Here is a 12,680-nt window from a genome sequence, read left to right on the forward strand (position 1 = left end):
TGAATTATTTGCAAACTCAAAATATTTTTGCTTTATATAATTCATTGTTGATTTAATTTTCCCCTGTCTGTGTTTCTAAGCATTTCAAAGAATGGGGCCCACTGTGGAGAAGAGCTATGGCTAGACTATTCCCAATATCTAATATTCCCTCTTTGATTCTTTTTTAAAAAAAAAAAACATACTGAGTTTCCATTTTTACTGAGCTCATCATGAATTCAAGATTACTTTCAGGGTAGCTACTGCTAGTAATGCTTTTTCTATTTATTTACATGAGGTAATATAAATAAACTACATATCAGAAATACTATCTCCGTATACTAAATTCTAATTTAGATTTTTTTTTCATGAATTTAGATATTGGAAATAAATTTGGAAGTGATAAATAAAAGACAGAATGAGATAATAGAGGATAAAATAATGAAATGTATGGTAAGGTAAGGGATGAAAGGAAAATCTTTCTAATGGGTTTCAATTTTCACAGTATAAAGAAAGACCTGAGTTTCGTGTAACACTACATATATTAACTAGGTCATTAATGCAAAATGTCTGTATCACATGTAACTATTGCTGTGTAAATGTCACCATTTATAAGTAACTCAGTCTCTCACATTTCCTTTCACTATTTATCCTTTGTCTTCTCTCTCATAACTCGGTGTCTGTGTTTCTGTGTGTGTGTATATAAGTAATACTTTTTTTTAGAACAATACATGCATCAGTTGAAGTGGATTATTGTCTATGAACATTTAGGCAATATTAAAATTTCTGTTCTGCTGCTTTCTATTAATCTGTATTACCACTAGTTTGGTTTGTGCTGTGGTACCATGGTGGTTTGAATGCAGTATTGCAGGCCACTGCTTACTGTGAGGAATTTGATTCTAACCGGCTCAATATAACAATTCTAACCGGCTCAATTCTAACTCAGTTGTCAATATGCTATTGCTAACTCTGTAAACCACTTAGAGTGGGCAATAAAGCACTATGAAGCAGTATATAAACCTAAGTGCTATTGCTATTGAATGGCATTCTCTTCAAATTTTGCTCCAATATTTACATGTAGTTAACTTGTAGTTAGAAACTGAAGTTTTGAAAATAAGTTGAGAATATTTAGTGTACATAGTCCTTTTCTAAAGGACTGCTCTTTTCAAGGAAAAACCAAGAAAGTCCAATTTCCTTTTGAAAAGCACTTTTGGGACAACCATGATTGAGAATCTCCTTAGACATATCCTTTCTCTCTACATTAAGGTTCTGTTTACTTTGTTTATATAGATCCACTCAGATGGATCTACACAATATATAAACAGAATTTCTAATTCGGTTATACTTCCAAATGATATTTTTATAAAAGTTGAACTTAGATCTTTATATGTTATTGAGGTGTGATAACTGGGGATTTCTATTTTAACAGTGTATTAACTGGTGTACATCTTTTTCACTTATAAGATTAATAAGATGCAGTGCCTTGCTTCATTGAATAAGATTTACAGATATTTCTTTGCTGAAAATGATGCAGGGAATGATATTCCTGAAGTGGACAAGGCTGTAGGAGCGCTGAGTTCCTCCATTTGTTTGTTGGACCCGTGCCCCTCCTGGCTGGTTTTGGCAGCAGGGAGGTGACATGAGGCTGGCTCCAGGTTTTAGTTAATGCGTCCTTGAGGGAGGGGTCCTTCCCGCAACCATTAAAGGAAGCGGTTGTAAGGCCCCTCCTCAAGAAGCCTTCCCTGGATCCAGCAGAATTAAAGAACTTTCGTCCAGTCTCCAACCTACCCTTTGTGGGAAAGGTTGTTGAGAAAGTGGTGGCACTTCAGCTCCTGCGGTCATTGGATGAAACGGATTATCTAGACCCTTTTCAGTCTGGCTTCAGGCCTGGCTACAGCACAGAAACTGCTTTGGTCACGCTGATGGATGATCTCTGGCGAGCCCAAGATGGGGGTCATTCCTCTATCTTGGGGCTACTTGACCTCTCAGCAGCTTTTGATACCATTGACCATGGTATCCTTCTAGAACAACTAAGGGAGTTGGGAGTGGGAGGCACCGTGTTACGGTGGTTGTCCTCCTATCTCTCTGGTTGGTCACAGTCAGTGTTGGCAGGAGGGCAGAGGTCGTTTGCGGGGTGCCTCAGGGCTCGGTCCTCTCTCCCCTCCTATTTAACATCTACATGAAACCGCTGGGTGAGATCATCCAACGATACGGGGTGGGGTATCAGCAATATGCTGATGATACCCAGCTGTACAGTATATCTCCACCCTGCGTCAGCTCAGTGAAGCAGTGGATATGATGTGCTCGTGCCTGGAGACTGTGAGGGTCTGGATGGGAGTCAACAGGCTCAGACTTAACCCAGACAAGACCGAGTGGCTGTGGGTATTGCCTCCTAAAGACTATGTCGATTGTCCATCCCTGGTTCTGGGGGAGGGGAGAAATTGTCCCCCACAGAATGGGTTCGCAATTTGGGTGTCCTCCTAGACTCACAGCTAAGATTAGAGCAACATCTAGCAGCTGTGGCTAGGGGGACCTTTGCACAGGTTCACCTGGTGCATCAATTGTGACCCTACTTGGATCAGGAGGCTCTCCTCACAGTCACTCATGCCCTTGTCACCTCACGGTTAGATTATTGCAACACGCTCTACATGGGGCTACCCTTAAAGAGTGTTCGGAGACTACAGTTGGTCCAGAATGCAGCTATCATGGGTACACCTAGATGCACCCACATTACACCAATTCTCCGCAAGCTGCACTGGCTCCCTATTGGTCTCCGGGCACAATTCAAGGTGTTGATTATTACCTTTAAAGCCCTACATGGCTCAGAGCCAGGCTATCTTTGAGACTGCCTTCTACCGCATAGCTCCCAGCGACCGGTAAGATCCCACAGAGTTGGTCTCCTCCAGTCCTGTCAGCTAAACAATGCCGGCTGGCAGGCTCGCAGGGGAGGGCCTTCTCTGTGGCTGTCCCAGCTCTCTGGAACCAGTTACCTCCTGAAGTCCGGACTACCCGCACCCTATTGGCCTTCCGGAAAGCGGTGAAGACCAGGCTTTTCCGGCAGGCCTGGGGCTGTTGATCTTGCTGTTCAATCTTGCGAGATACGGCCATGTGCATGTGTTTTTAATGTTTTTAAAATGCTTTTATAATTTTTTTTTAAAAAAAATTATGTTCATTGTATTATTTTTGTTGTAAGCCGCCCAGAGTCCCTTGGGAGTTGGGCGGCATAGAAATATGATTAATTAAATTAAATTAAATTAAATTCCTGGCTATGTTTTTAACCCTAAACATGGCCTCCTCACATCTAGCCAAAGAATGAATAAAAATCTAAATGCCTAATTAATTGTACTGTTTATGATGGAAGTTAAGAGCAAAAAGGGTAAGAAAAGGTTCTTAATATAAGATAAGCAATGATCTGAAAGCTATAGGGAAGAGATAGTGAAAGTAGCATAACTACAAAAAAAAAAAAAAATCTGTATCAAAAGGCCTAAAAGAGCTAGCTTAATTTAAAAGATTGATCAATCTTCAGCATAACGAATGGAAAGTATGTGAGGAAAATAACACTGCTACAAAAGTAAAGTATAAAAATATGTCTGGTGATATGATGTAGTATGAAAGGTTATGATGAGAAATACATATATAATAATGATAGCTGCAAAGAGTGAGAATTACTATAATGTGTGTCATGAGTTATGTAAATAAAAGGCACAATGTTCTGGGTGATGCTTGATCTGGGTGTGCAAGTAGGATGTGTGATGTTTTGTTGGTTATTTAATATATTTATTTATAATTGTATATGGAATATTTGCAGAGATAGCAGAATTGTGTTGGTTTGAGACATGAATGGACATGTAATTTTGTATGCAGGTTATTCTGTGCTATTGACTGAGAACTGAGATGATTTGCAATGAATGTTAAATAGATTGTATACCACAACAAGGAGTATGAATCTAAAAAATAATGAATCAAAGTCTAAAGTACCTTGTTTAATAGATACAATGGAATTAATGATTTCTGATTATACATAATTTTTTTAAAAACTAGTGTAGGTAGCTGAATTTAGCTGGATGTTAATTACAGATAAAAAGATGGGTGGAGATTTTTTATGATATGATATGAATGAAAATACTGGGAGATATATCATCTAGGTGAGGAAAAATATAAAAATAGAGTATATTTTGTCTACTTTGTCATATGTACTGTAGGTGAGGGTTGAATATGTTAGGAAAAATATAAAAGTTAAACATTAAATACAATAGAAATGTTTCTTGAAAAAGGAAATTAAATCAGAAAATGATTTAATTTTGTGTGACCAGTATGAAGAAATATATGTAAGTAGTTTGGTCATATAGAAAGAATAAATGATAATCAAATTGCAAAGCAAATCTATGAGGGAAATTTAGTGGAGAAGAAAATAGGGAAGACTGAGAAAGGCATGGTTGGATTGACCAGAGAATATCTTCAGAAGATATTAAGAAATTTAAATAACAAAATGCATATATGAAGTGGTATATGAATACAACATAACCAAGGATTGTTTCCAATGATGAAAAGCTGGGGGAGGAATGATGAAGTTGTTGAGAGTGTGGTTGCGCGACAGCTTCCCCAGTACCTGGATGAAACGTCGTATCTAGATCCGTTCCAGTCGGGTTTCAGGCCTGGATACAGCACGGAAATGGCATTGGTCGCGTTGGTTGATGATCTCTGGAGGGCTCGGGACAGGGGTTGCTCCTCTGTCTTGGTCCTGTTAGATCTCTCAGCGGCTTTTGATACCATCGACCATGGTATCATGCTGCACTGGTTGGAAGAGTTGGGGGTGGGAGGCACCGTACTACGGTGGTTCTCCTTTCTCTCCGACCGGTCGCAGTCTGTGTTGACAGGGGGGCAGAGGTCGACCCCGAGGCCCCTCATATGTGGGGTGCCGCAGGGATCGTTCCTCTCGCCCCTTTTGTTCAACATTTATGTAAAGCCGCTGGGCGAGATCATCCGTGGTTTCGGGGTGAAGTACCATCAGTACGCTGACAAAACCCAGCTGTACATCTCCACCACGGACCACCCCAACGATGCCCTTGAAGTGATGTCCCGGTGCCTGGAGGCCGTATGGATCTGGATGGGGAGAAACAGGCTCAGGCTCAACCCATCCAAGACTGAGTGGCTGTGGTTTCCGACGTCCCGATATAGTCAGCTGGGACCATCGCTGACTATTGGGGGCGAATCATTGGCCCCCACGGAAAGGGCTCGCAACTTGGGCGTCCTCCTGGATTCACGGCTGTCTTTAGAAGAGCACTTGACGGCCGTGACCGGGAGGATTTTTCATCAGATCCGCCTGATCCGCCAGTTGTGTCCCTTTCTAGATCGGGACTCCCTACACACAGTCACTCATGCCCTCGTCACCTCTCGTCTGGACTATTGTAACGCTCTCTACATGGGGCTCTCCTTGAAGTGCGCTCGGAGGCTCCAGCTGGCGCAGAGTGTGGCCGTGCGGGTGGTTATGGGAGCAATGTGGAGTTCCCATGTAACACCGCTCCTGCGCGAGCTGCACTGGCTCCCGGTGGTCTTCCAAGTGCGCTTCAAGGTTTTGGTTATCACCTTTAAAGCGCTCCATGGCTTAGGACCTGGTTATCTACAGGACTGCCTGCGACCACCAATAGCCTCCCACCGGCCAGTATGCTCCCATAGAGAAGGGCTCCTCCGGGTGCCGTCGGGCAAACAATGTCGACTGGCGGCCCCTAGGGGGAGAGCCTTCTCTGTGGGGGCACCTACGATCTGGAACGAGCTCCCCCCGGAGATACGGAGGATCCCGGATCTGCGCACCTTCTGTCGCACGCTTAAGACTTTTTTATTTCATCAAGCTGGCCTGGCCTAAATCTTCTCCCCTTTTAAATATAAATTTTAAATATAAATTTTAATTTGTTTAAAATTATGGAGTATTTTAAATTCAGCCAAATTATTTAATTTGTTTTTAATCTATTTTAAATTTTTGTACTTATGTGTTTTATCTTGTGGCTGTTCACCACCCTGAGTCCTTCGGGAGAAGGGCGGTATAGAAATTTAATAAATAAATAAAAAAAAAATGAATGATATAAACCAAGTTTAGTTATATCTGATTTTCTGATTATACTCCATTAATTTCTTTGGCTGTGTAAAATTGCAGGCCACAAAAGGGAACAGTGTGATGTGTTTGTACGTCTGTATTTAAAATGTTAATAAAAATGTGAGCTGAAACAAATATGTTAGTAATTTTGACATAATGAAGGGCAAGAAATGAAAATAAAATTGCTGCCAATATATGATTGTAGAGAAGATTTGCATTATTAGCTTTTTCAAAGCCAGAAAAAATACATTTTATCATGATAATTATAGGTAATATCTATTATCCAATATCTAATTTGCGAAAGAATTGATTATCTGCTAAAACAACAGTAACTTGGGCATGTAATGAAGAGATGTATAAAATGAATTTCTCCGTATGTAGTAATATGTAGAGAATAGCAATAGCACTTAGACTTATATACCACTTCACAGTACTTTACAGCCTCTCTATGTGGTTTATTGAGGTAGCATATTGCCCCCAACAATTTGGCTCCTCATTATACCAACCTTGGAAGGATGGAAAGCTGAGACAACCATGAGCTGGTCAGAATTGAACTCCTGGCAGTGAGCAGGGTCATCCTGTAAGATTGCATTCTAACCACTGCACCACCCAGCTCTTTATGTGTGTGCTGGTTTTGCTTCAGCTATTGATTGGTAAAAGTGTGTATTTGTGCTGTGGATAGAATCCAACATTGTGCAACAATATGCAATACATTTGTACGACTTCTATCTTCTTTCCTCCTACATCCATTTAAAATATGTTCTGAAAGTGAACTTTATGGAATAATTTTTGAATGCATGGGGCATGAAGGAAGGTGAAAAATTAAGAAAAAAATTGCTCTCATTATTCCATGACAGAGTATTTCAGTTAACAGAAAAATATATATTTTTCCATCTATTTTCCATATTTAACATTTATTATCTTTGTGTAGTTTCTATTTTCATTAATATTACTGAAAATGTAATGTTTTTTTCAAATCCATGCTGTAATTGATTGATAAACATAATTTTTAGTCAAACTGAGTACTTGAGACTTTATTAACGTGCAATTTAATTAGCTTTATGCTAACAGAACTTTTGTCTTCTTGATAATGATGATTTAGGACAACTAGAATAATATATTCTGGTAGGAATATAACCAGGAAGACCATGCTGAATTGAATCTGAATGGAGCCGGAGATTTATTTAAAGCATTTATGTAACACTTTTAATCATCTAATTTATATCCATTTATAAAGCATATTCTAAAAGACAAATTATTTAATTGAGAAATATTTTAAGTTATGGTATAGAGCAGGGGTCCTCAAACTTTTTAAACGGGGCCAATTCACAGTCCCTCAGACTGTTGGGGGTCCAGATTGGCTGGGTGGGCGTGGCTAGGTCATATGACTAGTTGGATGTGGCCAATTTAACAGTCCATTGAACAATGCACACAAATTAAACTTTAATTTGTTTTGCTCCTGGGGGTTTTATTTGCTTTTGTTTGCATGTTGCTCTTTTGGTTGCCTTTTCTTTTTACTAGATCGTTTTTTCAGTTGTTTAGGAGTCTAGTGGTCCACTTCAAGAAACTGTTTTGCAGCAATTCTTGTCAGCCCCAAGGAGTGTGAGAAATCTCTCTCTTTGTCTCTCTCCCTCTTTCTTTCTCTCTCTCCCTCTCTTTCTTTCTCTCTCCCTCTTTCTGTCTCTCTCTCCCTTTCTCCTTCTCTTTCCTGTCTCTCCCTCTCTCTGTATCTCTCTCTATATATATATCTTCTGGAGGCGGGGAAGGTAAAAAAACAGACCATTTTCGCCTGTTTTTTTGTCCTTTCACCCCCCCCCCCACCTCCAGAAGTATTCTGCAGGTCAAAACCAGGCAAAAACGGCTCATTTTTTTAACCCCCCTCCCGCCCACAGCTCCTCCCCTGCCCACCCACACCCTTCGGCCTTACCTTTGCGACAGCAATGTGTGGTGATGTTGAACCATTGAAATGAGCAGAAGTGGGAAGTGCGGCTGGACAGTGGAAGATAAGGGCGACGGCTGGAGGAGGCTTCCCCAGGGCCATTAGCCAGGAAAAGCCAGCTATGCAGGAAGTGGCTGGGAGGAGAGGGGCGAGGGGCGGGGTTTAACCCCACCACTCCGCGGGCCGGATAAATTGGGCCAGTGGGCCACATCCGTCCCGCGGGCCATAGTTTGAGGATGCCTCGTATAGAGACAAGATGGAGATCCTGTCTGTGTAGCACTCATCTTTGGTAGGAACCCAGTCTGAGCTGCAGGTAATGTTGGGATTCCCTCAGTTATACTGGGGAATTTCAGTCATCGTATCTTTATGAGAGGGTCAAGAAAGTCCCAGAATGTCAGGGTCTCCAGTGCAACAGTGAGCCTGTCCCAGGTAACCATGAGTATGAGCCACGCAGATAGAAAATATTGGATCAGTTTTTTGCTTCAGAAAAGTTATATCATCTGAATGGGAAAGCAATTGCACCGTGGCGGTACAGTGGTTAGAATGCAGAATGCACTACTGTAGGGCTAACTCACTGCTCACTCCAGGAGTTTGATTCTAAACAGCTCAAGGTTGACTCAGCCTTCTATCCTTCCGAGGTTAGTAAAATTAAGATCCCGATTATTGGAGGTAATATGCTGATTCTTTAAACCACTGAGAGAGGGCTGTAAAGCACTATGAAGGTATATAAGTCTAAGTGCTATTGCTAGTGCTATTCCATCAAATACAAACTCAGTCTGCAGCAGAGCAGTACCTTGGGTGCTTGATAAGCTTTTCTCTCTTTCTGTTTGTAGATTTCAAGATACTCTTTAGTTTATTGAGTTTCAAGAGATAAAGAGAAACAATGCCAACAATGCTAGCTGAAAGACAAAAAGTGGATTTGAATTTGAGTAAGAACTCAGTGTTTGATCCTTCAGTGTGGCAGTAAGGATGATGAAGTGTTTGTGCTTTTTCACTCTTATCAGTGATGTTGGTTTTGGTTAAAGTTATTTCAAATTGTTTAAGCCGGAACTTGACTTCTGTAATGTTCCTGAAGGACCCCTGTCTGACAACATTGTTCAAATTTGCCAATCTTGATTCCTTGTGGGCAAGGTCTGAAATAGTGTCCTGGAAAGTATCTTGTATTGTCGTCTGGATTCTTTTCACTCTATTGATTCTAATGAAGTGGTTAGAGCAATCTCTAGCATGAGCTTGCCACTTGTATGTCAGGTGTATACCCCTATTATTCCTTTGGATTCTTTAGGACTGAGACACAGCTGGATTTGGGAAGTAGTCAATACCTCTGTGGCGAAAGGAGTTGTGCCTTTAAAGAGGCTTTGGTGCACTAGCTGTTAAACAAGCCTTTAGACAACTACCAACCTATCATAACTTTACCTTTTTAGGAAAAGTTGATGAGATAGGGTGGCTTCAGCTGTGGAGCCCTTAAGAGGAATTCCTTTCAAACATAATATTCAGATTTGGTGAAAAATAAAATGGCATTGACTGCTCTGGTAGATTAACTATGTCAGGACCTAGATGGGGAAGTGTACGTTTTCTAGTCTTTCTTGACCTCTTACTGGCATTTAGTACTGTAGATCATAGAATCCTTTTTGAATCCCGTACAAAGGTTGAATATACTGTTTGCCTTGATTCCCTTTCTTACTAAGTAGGCTACTCAAATTAGTGACAGATTCAGTTTCTCACTCAACCAAGTAACTACATACCTTTTTAATGACTTCATGATTCCATTGGGAGGGCTTATGCTTTTTTTTTGAGGATCATTATCAGCTGTACGCTAACACCCAGGCCAAGCCATATCATGGAAGTCCTGACACAGTGTTTGGAAGATGTGGAAGTCTAGAAGGGACAAAACAAATTAAGCTCTAGGAAGATGGTGTGGCTGTTAATCTTTATGCAAGAACACTGCTCTAGTTATAATTTAGAATGATGTGGCATCCCATCTTAAAAAGCAGATTTGTGACTTGATTGTCCTCCTTGACTTATATCTACTGATTTAAAGAGAACTGAGGCTCTGGCCAGGAGAGTTCAAAATGCAGCTGCCTGCATGGTGGCAAGTGAGAACCACTTTGGTTACATTACACTTACATTGTGAGAACTACATTGGTTAATAATCATGTTTCCAGGGACCATTCAAAGTGTCATTTTTGAGCTTTAAAACACTACTTGGTTTCACCTCTAGCTACATATAGGACTGCCTTCTCCATATAGAAGCAGCCCAAGATGTGGAAAATTAATTTGGTGCGGCCTGGACCAATATTTTGAATTTATGGTCTCCCACATATAGAATAGTTTCTCCCACCCAGCACTTATTGAAACTAGACAAAACCAGACCTACAAAGCATTGCAAAGCAATATAAATGTAATTATTCAATAGGACTTAGAGACTTAAGAGTTCATATTTTGTTGCATCTACAGCTATGTCTGGGAATGATATTGTTATTACTGAATTACTTTAATTTTATGGTAATATCTTAAATAGTTACATTTTATTATATTATGGTCTGTTTTATTATTGTAATCATAACTTTTTATAATCAACAATATAAAATTCAATTACAATAATTGATTGAAACAAATAAAATGAAAACATGGAAAGTTGGCATTTGAATATTAGAATAAAGCAATAACTGAGATAATTACAGGGTCCTAGTAACAAGAGATACCAGTTCAATTAAAATTAGTCATAAATTTAATACCTAACCCATATTGAATTAATTTTAATTTATGTTCACATGTCCTAAATATGTAGTGAAATGCTTCATCAACTCACAACTTCTACTACACTGTTTTTATAGGTTGGGGAGACCCGATGCAAAAAAGTTTGTACCTCCAAATCTGACCTGAGATCCAATGACTTCAGCATTGTTGGAAGCTTGCCAAGAGATTTTGAATTGTCAAATTATGACTGTTACGGAAAACCCATTGAGGTCAACAATGGTCTTGGAAAGTCTCAGGCAAAGAACAACAAGAAGCCTCCTCCTCCCAAACCTGTCATCCCATCAGCAGCAAAGCGAATTGATCTTTATGCAAGAGCACTATTTCCATTTTGCTTCCTCTTCTTCAATGTCATATACTGGTCTGTCTATTTATGATAATCCCTTTTTAAAAAAAAAAAAGTGTGTGCAATATACACCATTTCATTACATCATGAAGGCCACCTTGCAACAACTATTTGCATTTGCAAAACAATATACTGAGTATTAGAAGCCAAATATGACTATAATGTGTAAGGGAAAAGAGTAGTATCGTGATTTTGAATGAAAGCATGACACTGCAATGTCTGTGCTTGACCAACTGTTGTATATAAATGTACAGCATACACATCTTGCTTTAGGAATATATGAAAGACAATGCATACTACATATTGGACAACACTCCCTTGTGACATAATCAAGAATCCAAGTGTTTCTGACAATGAAATTGAAGTGCACGCTGAGTATCAGTAAGATCAATATTCTAATATATGTAGTATTTTTTTAAAAAAATCTATGACTTTCAAGGACAATACCCATTTTTCTTGTATAAAGTTAAATGGCACTGTGAAAGAACAAGCTAATGTTGTAATTCAAAATGTGTAGACTTTGTAAGTGATCAAAGTATATATTATGCTGATCTTGTCTATGTGAAAAATAAAGATCAGAGAATTACTCATTTTGCAAAATCATGTCATTTATCAACATCACACTGTTTCATCATAATATTTGAGAAAAAATGCTGCTGAACATAGCAAAGTGAAATTTTGGCTTATCTTCATGTTGTTTGAAGATGTTTGGGTCTGAAAACTTTCTTTCTATGAATATAGCCAGTAAACCTAGTCAAATAAACACTAAAACTGAAGATACACTAATACTTGACAGCAGAAAGGCCTCTATAGGCCAGTCTGAGTGCTAAATAGGACAAGGGAAAGGAAAACAATCTGAAAAATATTAAAATGTTATTAATACTTCCATAGAATATATTCAAAGTAGTACTGGCACTTTAATGATAGCTATCCACAAAGCATATCCTCAATACATTACTTGAATTTCACACAAATAACATAGAGATAACATAGTGCAACAGTCACACAGTTTTACTGATCTACTTCATATACTGTATCAACCCTCATATCCAGCAAGAATTTGAGAAATCAAATTCAAAGATTTATATCTATTCATAGACATAATATGGCCTGTTTTTTCTTGTCATAGCCACTTTTACAACACGGAAGGAGAAGAAGCATAACCCTGAATTCCACATAGATAGGGTGCTTCCATGAACATACAAAACCTTCTAAAGATACGAACTGTAGATCTGTACAGAGGAAAAAAAAGTTAAGTAAAGGACCTAGGAAATACAACAAGACAACTGCAATGCACACAGTTAATCTAATACTCAGTGGATCATTGCACTGGGCTATGGACTAAAACTGGATCAGGATTTCAAGTGTCACATGTTTGCACATCTGTTAAAAGCTGTGGTAGAAGAGGGAATTCCTAAAACTTGATAAAAGGTAAAAACATAATTCAGGTACAGGGCCAAAGAAAAAGCAGGCATCTCTTGGGCATCTATCTCTAATACCTAAACACAGAAATCAGAGTACAGAATTTGAAATATAATTCTAGCCTAGATAGAAAATAGAACACTTATCTGCTT

At 39.2% G+C, this 12,680-nt stretch overlaps 1 protein-coding gene across 3 annotated transcripts in view; it reads left to right on the top strand.

The window, feature by feature from the left end:
- Positions 1 to 11,692, top strand: part of GLRB (glycine receptor beta) — a 57,658-nt gene extending 45,966 nt beyond the window's left edge. For all 3 annotated transcript variants that reach the window (XM_034432868.3, XM_034432870.3, XM_034432869.3), the window contains exon 10: positions 10,841 to 11,692. In XM_034432868.3, coding sequence (XP_034288759.1) covers positions 10,841 to 11,137 — 297 coding nt within the window. In that variant the 3' untranslated portion in view covers positions 11,138 to 11,692. The remainder of the gene's footprint in view (positions 1 to 10,840) is intronic.
- Positions 11,693 to 12,680: the final 988 nt, after the last annotated feature.

The sequence above is a fragment of the Pantherophis guttatus genome, chromosome 8 (assembly GCF_059756535.1).
Source record: "Pantherophis guttatus breed Tessera chromosome 8, ASM5975653v1, whole genome shotgun sequence".
In the NCBI taxonomy this organism is placed as follows: Eukaryota; Metazoa; Chordata; class Lepidosauria; order Squamata; family Colubridae; genus Pantherophis; species Pantherophis guttatus.